Below are 13,384 nucleotides of genomic sequence, written 5' to 3' on the forward strand. Positions count from 1 at the left end.
TGAACGACGAGTATACGAGTAAAATCCAAATTTTAAAAATTTTATAAAAATTTATAGTTTTTAATTTTCCATATAAGTTAAAATCAATAAATCAGTAGAAAAAATGACATCATTTGCTAATAAATCTTTTATAGAATGTGAAAAACAAATAAAATTATTATTATTTTGTTTTTCACAACATTTTTTCGATTGATTATTAATTAATAATCCTTCATTTGTAAGTATTAATTTTGGTTTATCCGATTGATTATTTTTGTTTATCAAAGACCATTTCTGTGCTAACCAATCTACACATTTACCGATTGACCATTCTTTGCAAAGAAAAATTGGTTTATCACGAAATTCTTTACTTTCCTGGTTGTAGCTTATTTCATTCGGAATGAATGAAAGATAAAAATATTCTCGTTCTTCCATCGGTATAGATTCAAAACCAATACCTTGAGATTTTAATTTCATTAATGCTACTTTCAATGCTAATGGATTATTTTTGGCTCCACGATTTTTAACGTTTGTGCCTGGTTTATATTCCGAACGAATTTTGGCCAATATGTTTGACATTTTTGAATCTAATTTAGAATCACTTTCATTTTGAAATGATGTTTCTTCAAGTTTCAAACATTTATGATCAATTTGATGTCTATGATGAAGACAAAATCTATTTAAACAATGATTACAAATTGATGATTGTGTAATCTGTACTGAATTCGAACAAAAATGACATTTAATAAAATCATTCGATTTTGAATCCTGAATTGTTTCATTCGATTCATATTGTTTATCCGTCATACATCCATGAGAAATTCTATGAATTTTACTACGAATAAAAATGTTGATTATTTTTTTTCAAAAACAAAATCGATAGTAAACATTACCAGAAATAGTTATCGCAATGAACACATTTGATGGGCAAATAATCTAAAATGAAAGTGAAAATTTTCTAAACAATAAATTTTCAAAGAAATAAATAAATAAATACCAAGAATAGAACAGATGGAACAATGTTGGCCTAAATTTGGTAATTCAGTCATATTTATTTATAAAGTTTTTGAAAATTCTTATTTTTTCAATTTAAACAAAACAAAAAAAAAAATTCTTGTAAAATGCTGACAAATGATTTTTTTTTCTCTTCACAAGAATATCAGTTTATATCTGACAAGTTACACATGATTGTATACAACATTTTTAATGAATTTTGATGTTAAATTTTTTGAATAATTATATATAATTAGTTTATGAATTGAAAAAATAATATGAAATTCTGTTAGATTGATATGGAAAAAAATCGAATGAACCTAATTGATTTATTTATTTTAAACATCCATTTTGTGTTGTTCCATTTTGCTGCGTTAGCATTAGGCCAAAACGTTTTTTGATCATTATTCTTTCTTTGGCAAATCGATCATCGGGCGAAAAACGAGCTTTAATGATAATAATAATTAGAAGGATTTAGTTAAATCTTCCCGCATTACATATAATAATCTTGAGTCAAGATTCTTGACAACCAAATACTAACCTGGATGAGCTGAAAATGTTGGACGTCCAGATGGATCAACTTTGGCCATAGTGTACACACGTTTATTAGTATCATCTAAATAATACATAAGATACATTGTTTTTTTCGTTGATGATAATTTTGAATTTAACGATAGGCAAAAAAAATTTAGATAAAAAATTGAAATTTTTAGAAAATTTCCCTTCGAATATTTGATTCGGAATGAAAATAACATGTGCTTTCGCAATGCGCATGATCAAATGGAATATTTTTTTAAAATTCATAAATAATGTACAATTTCGAAACAAAAAAAAACAAAAATTCAAATCTTAAAAACAGAAAATTTTATTTCCATAAGAAAAACTATTCATTTGAAACTATAGTAATCAAACAACAACCAAACAAACAAAAAAAAATTTATCATAATACACAGCAAAAAACAGATTGAAAACAAAATCAATGTATTTCAACTCTTAAAACATATTTAAAATTATGTCGAATAATGGCAAAACCAATTCCAGTAAAAAATGCCAAAATTGAACATAATAAATGAATAATGGCAATGATTTTCAAATCATAACGTATCGTAATATTAGTAAACCAATCATTATTATCATCAATAATTTCATCCGGTGTATGTTGATCAAAATAACAGCTAAACATATTGAAAAAATAGATGGCAATAATAAAATTGATAATGGCAATCAATGTGAATAGGAAAAAAGTTAAACGACAAAAATTACGACGAAATAATGTTATTTTGATTCTTGTCATACATTGTACAATAAACAATAATAATGAAATAACACTTGTGGTGATGGCCAATATTAATGATAAATTCACCTGAATTTTACGTGCATACCAACATTCTGGTTCAGGAAACAATATATAAATATAAGGCGGTATTAATAATGAAAATATTATTAATAATATCCATGTAAAATAATAAATGGCACCTAAACGTATTAAACGAATTCTTCGTTCACGATTACTATAATGTAACATTGATCGTGGTGATGATCGTTGTTGACAATGATAATGATGATGTCGTGATTCTTTTGATGTTGTTAAACTTGTTGATTCTTCCATGTTTGTATCCATTTATGAATATATATTATTAATTATTTTTTTTTCTTCCCAATTTATGTGTTTTTCGATGAAAATATTTTGTTTTTAAAATGATTGCAAACCAAAACAACTTAAGTATTTGATGCTGTCTGTAATTCCATTGAGAATCAAATCAGGTTATTATTTTTTTTAAAAAATAGTTGTCAACAACAACAACAAAAAATAACCGAAAATTGTTGAAAGAAATAAATATTATTCACAATAATTCATCGTGGTTAGTGTTATGATGATTTGATGTGTGTGTGTGTGGAAGACTTTAAAAAAAAACATAATTAAACCATTAAGACGTAAACATGAAAGAGATGTACAGAGAGAGTGAGAATTGAAATAAGATGGAAACACACTGTTGAAAGTAAAAAAAAAATGTTTGATGTTAAAGTTGTTGATTAGAAAACGTCTTCAAACAGAAAAAAATAAGGAAAAAATAAACGATTGACGATGGATTCAGTTTGTTATAACTATCTTTTCACCACCACCACCATCATACACACGCAAGGCTGATATATGAAAAGAAAAACTTTGACAATAACTATAAATTATTTGTATTTTACACTAAATGATTTGAAACAAAAACAAAAAAAAAGTTGTTCGATTTATCAGCATAGAATTTTTGCCAAGACCAGCGTGAAATAGATATTATTTAAGACGACAACAACAATATAAGTAAAAGATGAAGACAGCAACATTTCAAAATTCAGTCATCCATTCACATATAATCATCATTTTTTGCCTTTGTTTTTTTTTTTTTTTGATTTTGATGATGATAACGATGGTTGTTGTTGTTTTTTTCGGTTCAATCCACCACAATCATAAGTTTATATTTGGTTTCAGAAGAAATCAAAAAAATTCTTTACTTGTCTTTCTGGATGATGATGATGAGAATTATTTTCAATGAATAAAGATTTCAAAGTAGTCGTATAATGATGATGATGTGAACATCAATATTTTTTTCGGTTGTCATCAAACGTCAAAAAAAAGAAGACAACATACAGCTGTTTATTGCAAATCTAGAATAGAGAAAAAGAAAATCAAAAGAAAACAAGAATTAAAGAAAAAAGTAGAACAAAAAAATGAATGGAAAAAAAGATGTGATTCGATGTGATAATAAAATTCTTAAACTTTGAAATAATGAAATTTTTTGTATTCTTATCGTTTTTGTCATTTTACTATTGCTTTTGGATTGATCTAATATTAGTGATATATTGGTTGGTTTTGAGGTTTTTGTTTCCCCTCCAATATATATTGGTTGCTGTCAAAACATAACTTGTCAAAAAAAATAAATGTTACGCCTTTATTTGTTTTTGTTGTTGTTGTTTGGTTGTTACTGGTTGTCCGGACATCATTGCTATGACATAACATCATCAAATGATCAATATCGAGACATAACGAGAAGGAGAAGAAGAGAGAAAATGCAAAGAATAACATGAGAAGAATAACATTGAAATGACAGCCAATTTTGAATTTCATTCAGATGAATGAATAAATGTATGAGGATATTATACATGATTAATTTATCAATATTTTTTCTTTTTTGTAATTCAAATTCTCCATATATCCGGGTTCTTTTTTTTTCTCTTCAATTGTTATCGATTTGGCTAAATTAATTAATTAACAGTGAAAAAAATAATTAATTAATTGCTTGAACAAAAAAAAACACTGTAAAAAATGAACTACAAACCCGCATAGGTAATGATGAAAAATCAGATTAAAAATCTATACCAGACGCTAAAATGAAAGTTTGTATTTATTAAACTAAGGTAGGTAAAAAAATTTGACCCATTCATTTGTTAACCTCTTCATACCATCGTACAAACGAAAAATAACCAAAATATTTTGTTCAAATGTCAGTTTTCTGTTGTTTTTTTTTTTTGCTAACGAAATAAAAAATGATAAATCATCGACATTAAAGTAAAATAAAATATTTATATTGAAAAAGTAACGACAACAACAAACAAACAAACAAACGAAAACTTGATGATCCAAAAATATGGAACAAAGTAAGAATTGAAAGAAAGTAGGATAAATCAATAATGGCTGTTATGTGTGTGTGTGTGTGTAAACAATGAAATAGAATTTGGATTGGAAAAAAACGAATGAGAAAAAAATAAATAGAAAATGATAAACTTACGAAACGGGAAAAAAAATCAATTATTCTTTTCTTTTCTTTTTTTTCTACCAGGCATTCAAATTTGAATGTGATCCATATGGTGTGTAGGTAGATATGATATTGACACAATTGTGCTGCACATAGATAAATGGATGGAAACCAAAACACAGAGAACATAGAATATATCAATTATATCAAACAAACAAATGAATGATTGATTGATTTCGATAATGATAATTATTATTTGTTGATCAGAGATGAAAAAAATAATGGTAGAAATTCTTCGGTTTATACACAGCAAAATTGGAATGTTTTTTTTTTTGTCAAGAATGAAAAGTTTGTTGTTGTTGTTTGTTGTTGTCTGGTGTATAGTAGCCGCCAATTGATTTGTTTCAAAAAAAAATGAATTTTTTTTCATTTGAAAAAATAAAAATTGCAATCTTCGCAATCAAGCAGTAGCATAGACAACAAAAACATACATACACGTAAACACACCGTGTTTTCTAAAATTACTGAAAAATAAAAAATTATGGATATTGGATATGTGTGTGTGTGTGGGAAAAAACAAGGCGTCAATTCATATCCTGATGATGATGATGAGCTGCTATGTGATGAACTTAATTACAACATAGACATATCAAATACACCGAACACAAACACATACACACACTTGACGCCAAACCACAAACATACCAACCAACCATTTCCATCAAGTCCATGCGTTTTAACCAAATTAAGATGTTTTCTCTCTGTATGTGTTTGGGTGGTTTTTTTATTATCAATATAACATCACTGAATAGAATATTTGATAATGGACATCATCATTCATTCATTCATTCATTCATCCATTGTTTTGATATAATGAAATAATGATATTTGTTTGAGTGGTGGTTTTTTATCATTCGAAATTTTGTTGATGATGATGATGATGATGATGATGATGATGGAGAACGTGATTCTTCAAATCATAACTTCAATCAATTGATGATAGTTTTTCTTAAGAAAATTTTCACCACCACTACTATTGTTTGTAACATACAAAAGATGCTGTCTCTTGAACACAAAAAATAAAAATTGGTAATTCAATTGAGGCCAAAATAAGAAAAATTTTGTTTGTTTGTTTGTTTGTTTTCATCAATATTGATAACATAGATGAATGAATGAACAGAATTTCAAGATAATTGAAAAAAAATTCTTTGAAATTTTCATTTTAAACAAACAAAAATAAAACGGTAGGTGTCCATTGTCGGCATTTGAAGAAGAAGTGAAAAAAAAACAAGAATAAGATTATTATCATCATTCACTCACTCGACCATAAATAAACAACGAAAATGAAAATAAATTCAAATGCGAATTGTGTGTGTGTGTATTTCACTTTAGAATTCAATAAAAAAAATTCATCAGATTAACAACAACAACAACGATGGACAAAACAATGGACAATTTGGACAACAAAAGAAAAAACTGAGTAATAAATTGAAAAACACACAACACAACACAACACAATACAAAAATGATAATAAAAAAAAGAGAAAACTTTCAAATTCATTCATTCGTGATTTAAGGATGTTTATTTTATTTTTCTTTTTTGTATATATTGTCAATAACATAAAACTTCAATTCTTCTTCTTAGTTTTTTATTGCACACATCTTTTCTTTTTTATTCTGCCTAATATCAAGAAAGAAATTGGATTGAAAAACAACAAACAAACAAAAAAAAATAAGAAAATTTTTGTTTTTTGGATGGAATTCGAATGCAAAACAACAAAAAAAAAAAACAATATCCATTCCATTCCGGTTGTCAACATTCGAATTTTTTCTTTCTGTTGTCATGTAATTTATGAACGAACCGCGGTTCCAACATTCGAATTCGAATGTTTCGAAAATCCGTTCCATTTTTTTTTCTTTTTATAAAAATTTTGATAATGATTTTTTCATTTTTGTTTTTTGTTTTGTTTTGTTTGCAAATTCTATTGATTTATTTGTTTAGAATCTCAATCTGTTTTTTTTGGTGTGTTTGTTTTATTTTTTTTTGGTTTAAATTAGTTTTGTTGTTGCTTAATTGATTGTTTGGCTGATCGATTAAAATAAGATAAAATAAGAGAAGAAACCAAATTTGTTACTCAATACAATTGAAATGAAGAAAAAAAATCGATAAAATTTCGTTTTTCACCTGCCCTCAAAACGAAAAAAAACTTCTGGTAAAAATCTAAGCTAAAATTGATGAAACAATAAAAACGAAACAAAAAAAATGTTTGAAATCAAAAATGATCCGAAAAAAAAGAAAATGGAAAAAATTCAACCAAGCGAAAATTTTCATCATCATCATCAAATCATCAAAATGGAAAAAAATTTGCAAAAAAATGACAAAATGTATGGATTTGAAAAAATTTGTTTTCTCAAAAAATGATCCATCAAGAAAACGATTCAATTTTCTTTCGTTTTACCAACAACAACGACAAAAAAAAAGAAAAACTTTTATTTTATCCATATAATCTATTCGGGCTATGATTCAACCAACAACAACCAAAGTGAACACATTTCAAACACACATACATACTGAACACATTTTTACCATTATCATCTTGAAAATCCTATATAATAACAACAATGATCATCATCCATATAACATACAAATCGTGTACCACTAGAAAGAATTTCCCGTATATTCACTTGTTCCTATAGTTTTTTTATGCATGCTTTTTTTCACTCATATATTGATCATATGAGAAATATTCTTAATGTTTTTTCCATTGATAAAAGAAGAAAGAAGAAGAAAATCCTTTTATTGTTTTGTTCTATGGAAAGAATTGAAGAAATTTTCATGATTTATGGGTTACCATAGTTGATGATGATGATGATGATGATAAACAACGAAAAAACAACAACAACAATAACCTTTATATTTTGTTTGCTGTAAAAAATTGATTGACTTATATTATGAAGTTTTGAATGAATGAATCATCATCATCGTCGAATCAAATATCAATTTTTTTGTGTTTGTTTTAAAATCATCACTTTACTTGATCATCTTACTATGCTGATTTGATTTTTTTTTAATTTGCAAACAACAAACGAAAAAAAAACAGACGACCGTCGGCTAACAAGGTCATATTGCCATTTTTTTTTGTTGAATGTTCTCCCTGTGTTATCATTTGTAAACGATCAAACATTCATTGATAAAAGTGATAGAGAGAGAGAGAAAGCTGAATAATAAATTCTTTTCGTTCTTCGAATACGATTCATTCATTTATTCATTCACGTTACGTCAATCAACGTTTTTTTTCTGGCTTGTGTTTGTGTCATCTTCAAATATCTTCTGAAAAAAAACAACAACCATGCCGACTATTGAAGAAGGAATTAAATTGGATTTTAAAGATGTTCTATTACGACCAAAACGTTCAATATTGAAAAGTCGTGCCGATGTTGATCTAAATCGTGATTTTAAATTTCGTAATTCAGAACATACATATCATGGAATTCCTGTCATTGCTGCCAATATGGATACGATCGGAACATTCGAAATGGCTGTCGCATTGAATAAAGTAACAAAAAAAAACGAAAAAATTTCAATATTTTTTTTTCTCGACTGACATTTTGATTTTTTTTCTTTACTTTTCTTTCAAATTTTTTTCTTTCTATCACTGATATAGCATAACTGCTTTACTTGTATACACAAACATTATTCCACAGAGGAATGGATTGAATTTGCTAAAAATTATCCGGATACATTGAAAAATGTTGCTGTCAGTTCTGGTTCAAGTCAAAATGATTTTGAAAAATTAAAAGAAATAATTGCTATTGCACCGGATATTAAATATATTTGTTTGGATGTAGCAAATGGTTATAGTGAATCATTTGTTAAATTTTTAAAAGATGTTCGTGAAGAATTTCCTAAACATACAATAATGGCCGGAAATGTTGTTACCGGTGAAATGGTTGAAGAATTAATTCTTTCTGGTGCTGATATAATTAAAGTTGGAATTGGACCGGGATCTGTTTGTACTACACGTAAAAAAACCGGTGTCGGTTATCCACAATTATCCGCTGTATTAGAATGTGCAGATGCTGCACATGGTTTAGGTGGTCATATTATATCGGATGGTGGTTGTACTTGTCCGGGTGATATTTGTAAAGCATTTGGTGCTGGTGCTGATTTTGTTATGTTAGGCGGTATGCTTGCTGGACATGATCAATGTAATGGTGATGTTGTTATTAAATCGGATGGACAAAAAGTTAAACAATTTTATGGAATGAGTTCTGGAACGGCTATGAATAAATATCATGGTGGTGTTGCTGAATATCGTGCATCCGAAGGAAAAACTGTCGAAGTACCATATAGAGGTGATGTAGAGAAAACAATATTGGATATATTAGGTGGTTTACGTTCAGCATGTACATATACTGGTGCATCAAGATTACGTGAATTACCAATACGTACAACATTTATACGTGTTACACAGCAAACAAATGAAATATTTCATCGATTGGAAATTTGATTATTTTTATTATCATTTTTAAAAAAATTATAAATTCTATCGTTCGTAAACTTTAAAAAGAACAAAAAATTCTTTAAATTGTTTGTGTGCCAAAAGACACAGATTGCAGGCATGGCCTTTTATTTTTTTTCAGAATTTTTGGAAACAAACAAACAAATTGATTGATTGAAATGAATTTTAATTATTTTTAAAATAAAAATTATTGAAAATTTGTTGATTTAAATAATATTCTACAGCTAGTCATATTGAATTTAAGTAATTGAAATTCTCTATGAAACATTTCAATACGTTTGATTGTCAGACTTCGTGTTTGTTCAACATTATCATTCGATGTCGATGTTGATGCGGATGATGATGATTGTTGTGTTTGTAAACGATTTATAATTGAAGTGGTGGTTGTTGTTGTAGATGATTCTTCTGTTTCCAATTTGGGCATCGATTGTCGAACATAATCATCAACCGAAGCAAACCATTGTAATGAATCAAAATCATTTAATTGATCTAATAATTTTAATATATAAATAATACCCATTGCAAAACCATCATCAGTGAATGCAGCACCTTCTTGTTTATTTTTTCTTGCCAATTTTTCCTTACAAAGAATAATATGTTCCACATAATTCAATGTAGTAGCCGGTAATATTACATAAAAATTTTTCAAATGAACATGTTTTTTATTACGAAATGTAGGTGCAAAAACTTCGACTAATAATTTAAAATAATCAGTTGCTTCAGAATAATTATCGGCAATTGTTTTCAATACCGAATCAAGATTACGAGCTGCTTCAATTGTTTCATCACTAAATTCTTCTTCTTCGGTTGATTGTTCTTCTTCAATCATTTTTTCAAACAATGTTTGTTTCAAATCATCAAGATCCGGTATAAAATTAGCAATTTCACCCGTACAATGTAATGCACCATTACGTAACATTCGTACAAATCCCATTACATTACCAATTTGTGTAATTAATTGACGAAATTTATCCAAATATGTCATATTATCTTTTGTAATTCCAAGTTTACGAATTCCTTTTACAAATTTATCTGCACGTTCAAATGGAAATTTAATCAATTTGTTCGAATGATTACCCACACGATTCATTTCTTCATTAGCCATCATTAATTCTCTAAAATGACGAATATCTTTAATCAATCGAGATTTTATATGTTCTTCACAAAGAAATTCAGATAATATTTGTAATTTTTTCCGTAAAAATTGATATACAAAATTCACTGTTGAATTCAATATACCGAAACCATGTGTTTGTACCGAATTGGCTATATGTCGAATAGTAAGAACATTTAGATGTTTATTTGAAGAATTTCTTTCAACAAAAAATTGATTATTCAAATTATACATATAAGCTGCAACAAATATATGTATATTACGTGTAATTTCCAATACATCTAATCCTTGTTCTAATGTTTGTGTTGGCAGCTGTAACGATGCAAATTCTAGTCCAAATTTTGAATGTGCAAAACCCAACATTGATTCATATGTTTTCCAATCATGTAATGCAATTGTTGTCATATTATAAGCAAGTTCATTAAGAAAATTTTCAAAATAATTTTTAAACCATATAATTTTTCTACCATTAAAAATTTTCAATGGTTCTGTTTGTAAAAGTTTTGAAAAATCTTTATAATTTCGTTTGAATGGATTTTTATCACCCAATTGTAGATCTAGATGTGATAAAAATCGTAATTCATCTTCAAAATCTTTACAAACAGGATTTAAAAATTTTATTTTAAACATACGAACAATATCATCCAAACAAGCATTGATAAGTTTTTCTGTTTTTATTTCATCATCAATCGAACGTAGCAATGGAATTGAATCAGATATTGCGGCAAAAAAATATTGTAAATCATTTATATTGTTCGAATTGAATGATTGGCTACCAAATGATTCATAAAAATGATGAAAATAAACTTTGATAATTTCATTATTAAAATATAAATATTGACAATCAAACATTTGGCTAATAATATTGAATATATTTAGGAAAAATGAAATACGTTGTGTGAGTATTTGTATTTTTGTTTGATCATCCACAGTAAACAAATCCATATTCGATGTACAATAAGCAAAACATAATGATATTAAAATAAAACGTTTCGATGTTATAACCGGACCATTTAAACAATTAGCACAAAGAATTATTGATGATAATTGATCAAGTTTTTGTTCAGAATAATTTGTAACATTATTAAGTAATTTACGTTTTGTACGTGTTAAAATATTCAATATTGCACAGGCATTATATTTTTGATAATGTGTTATTATTTCGATTAATAATTTTTTATTATTAGCAAAAAATCTTTTAATTCCTTGTAATAATATTATTGCTTTACAAAGTGCTACAGTATCAATTTTTGATAATGGTCTATTACATTGACAATGAATAGCAATACAATTCTTGATTAGATTGGATAATTGCCGTATATGTTCAAAACCATCTTTCATTAATTGAATATGATTGAATATTTGATTCAATGCATCACCTTCACCAATATCATTATAAAATCCTGAATTAAATGATTGTTCAATAGTAACTAACCAATGTGTAATAAATGGTATTAATGTTTTCATTTGATGTTCAATAAATCCTGGTTTCATTAACAATTCTCTTTGATTAACGAAATGATCAAAAAGACGTGTATCAGCTAATTGTCTTGGAAGTGTATATAAAAGCACTTGATCCGGAGAAATGTTTATATTTCCAGGAAGATGTACGAAAAGTATATTCAGCTTTTTCTGTACATCGATTATTATTTTCAATAATTTTTTATCCGAATCTTTCCAAAACAAATGAACATATAAAGAGAAAAATGCTGTAACGGATAAAAGTCTATATTCATCGATAAATTTTTCATCATTTTGTTGTTGTTGTTGTTCCAATTGATTACAAACATTACGAATATAGGTGGACATATTTTCATTTAAATAATTATTTTTCAATATAGAATCATTTTCGGAAATATTTAAATTGATTATGGAAATAATAAGACCTTTGAAAAACATTGAATCAATACTTTGAAATGCTTTATTTGTTGTTGTTGTTGAATTACCGGCAATAAAACCTTCCAATAATTCACGTTCAATTTCATTGATAATAATCATTAATGATTGAATTTCATTTTCACGATGTTCTAAATGATAATGCGGTAGATCTCTTAACACTGTTGCTAATGATCGTTTATAATTGAAAATATCACGACGTATTACTGATGATTGTTGACTAAATATTTGATCCAAATTAATTAAAGTTAACGCTAAATTGGAAAATGATTCCCATACAATATCAAATCGTATATTTTCATTTAAATCTGGAAGAATTTCACGAATTGAAATTTGAAATTGTTTATCTTTGGTTTTGACATTAGCATATAAAAGAAATGTATGCTGTTGCATGAACAAATTGCTGGCCACTTCATAACAACGTTTAACATAACAAATTAAATTGAATAAAATCGGTAGAATTGCTGCAACAGCTGAAAATTCATCATCCTCATCAATCATTTTGTTATTGATTTTACCATTATCAGTTTTTACATCCAAAACTATTGCCTCTTTTGCTGCCGAATTAATAACATTATCTTCACGATACAAAAGTATTGGACCGATAAATTTTTGTATACCAATAATGGATAATTTATTCATTTCTTCAACTAACGAAGCAAATACTAACATTAATTTATTTAATTGAGTATTACCACATGTTTGTAAAAGTTCCAAAAAATTTGTATGTTCATCAATCAGTATATTTTCATTACGTGCATAAAAACTACGATGTTCATCGAAAAAATTGAATGAACTAAAACAGCTATTCGATTCGGAAAAATTAAATTTATCCAAAAGATTTTCTATATCCGAATAAAGTTCATCGATATAATTTCGATATTTTTTCGCCGTATCGTGTCGAAGTTTATCTTTGAAATTTTGAAATAGAAATTATTATTTTTTTTAATTTAAATAAAAAACATTTATCCTTTTTTTTACCGATTATTTCTTGATCCAAATCCGATGAAGTAGACATTTTGTTTGAAAAAAATTACCGATTTGAAATAATGATAAAGAATTTTTTTAAAACAAAATAACACCTCTTCAAATCAAAACAAAATAAAAAAATCTTTGAAAGTTTCCATGGAATTTTT

The 13,384-nt window shown here is 26.9% G+C and overlaps 3 protein-coding genes and 1 long non-coding RNA gene across 4 annotated transcripts; 1 reads left to right on the forward strand and 3 right to left on the reverse strand.

Annotated features, from left to right (window-relative positions):
- Positions 1 to 36: 36 nt before the first annotated feature.
- On the reverse strand, positions 37 to 1,752 carry LOC113790350 (AN1-type zinc finger protein 1-like). The gene is made up of 4 exons (XM_027340009.2): positions 1,514 to 1,752; positions 977 to 1,418; positions 873 to 915; positions 37 to 814 (listed from the first exon to the last, which is right to left on the reverse strand). Exons 2-4 carry the CDS (start codon positions 1,026 to 1,028, stop codon positions 61 to 63), a joined length of 849 nt encoding a protein of 282 aa, XP_027195810.2. The 5' UTR covers positions 1,029 to 1,418; positions 1,514 to 1,752; the 3' UTR covers positions 37 to 60.
- Positions 1,753 to 3,918: 2,166 nt separating this feature from the next.
- LOC142644909 (uncharacterized) lies at positions 3,919 to 6,143 on the reverse strand. The gene is made up of 3 exons (XR_012846101.1): positions 4,749 to 6,143; positions 4,299 to 4,654; positions 3,919 to 4,215 (listed from the first exon to the last, which is right to left on the reverse strand). It is a non-coding gene; the product is annotated as an uncharacterized LOC142644909 (long non-coding RNA).
- A 1,922-nt stretch (positions 6,144 to 8,065) lies between these two features.
- LOC113790347 (GMP reductase 1-like) lies at positions 8,066 to 9,439 on the forward strand. Its single transcript, XM_027340006.2, has 2 exons — positions 8,066 to 8,272; positions 8,381 to 9,439. Exons 1-2 carry the CDS (start codon positions 8,066 to 8,068, stop codon positions 9,224 to 9,226), a joined length of 1,053 nt encoding a protein of 350 aa, XP_027195807.2. The 3' UTR covers positions 9,227 to 9,439.
- Positions 9,388 to 13,382, reverse strand: SWIP (strumpellin and WASH-interacting protein). Its single transcript, XM_027339979.2, has 2 exons — positions 13,230 to 13,382; positions 9,388 to 13,159 (listed from the first exon to the last, which is right to left on the reverse strand). Exons 1-2 carry the CDS (start codon positions 13,264 to 13,266, stop codon positions 9,426 to 9,428), a joined length of 3,771 nt encoding a protein of 1,256 aa, XP_027195780.2. The 5' UTR covers positions 13,267 to 13,382; the 3' UTR covers positions 9,388 to 9,425.
- Between the last annotated feature and the right edge of the window lie 2 nt (positions 13,383 to 13,384).

Source organism: Dermatophagoides pteronyssinus, unplaced genomic scaffold (assembly GCF_027571235.1).
Source record: "Dermatophagoides pteronyssinus isolate colony J.1.1.1.1 unplaced genomic scaffold, Derpt_VIB-CSIC_2022.12 sq0001, whole genome shotgun sequence".
In the NCBI taxonomy this organism is placed as follows: Eukaryota; Metazoa; Arthropoda; class Arachnida; order Sarcoptiformes; family Pyroglyphidae; genus Dermatophagoides; species Dermatophagoides pteronyssinus.

Coding starts and splice junctions, on each gene's coding strand:
- LOC113790350 (XM_027340009.2), bottom strand. CDS start 1,028: ATGACTGAATTACCAAATTTAGGCCAACATTGTTCCATCTGTTCTATT. Junction 916..976: donor TTCCATCTGTTCTATTCTTG/GTATTTATTTAT, acceptor CTTTCATTTTAG/ATTATTTGCCCATCAAATGT. Junction 815..872: donor CATTGCGATAACTATTTCTG/GTAATGTTTACT, acceptor TTTTATTCGTAG/TAAAATTCATAGAATTTCTC.
- LOC113790347 (XM_027340006.2), top strand. CDS start 8,066: ATGCCGACTATTGAAGAAGGAATTAAATTGGATTTTAAAGATGTTCTA. Junction 8,273..8,380: donor TGGCTGTCGCATTGAATAAA/GTAACAAAAAAA, acceptor TCACTGATATAG/CATAACTGCTTTACTTGTAT.
- SWIP (XM_027339979.2), bottom strand. CDS start 13,266: ATGTCTACTTCATCGGATTTGGATCAAGAAATAATCG. Junction 13,160..13,229: donor TTTGGATCAAGAAATAATCG/GTAAAAAAAAGG, acceptor AAAATTTCAAAG/ATAAACTTCGACACGATACG.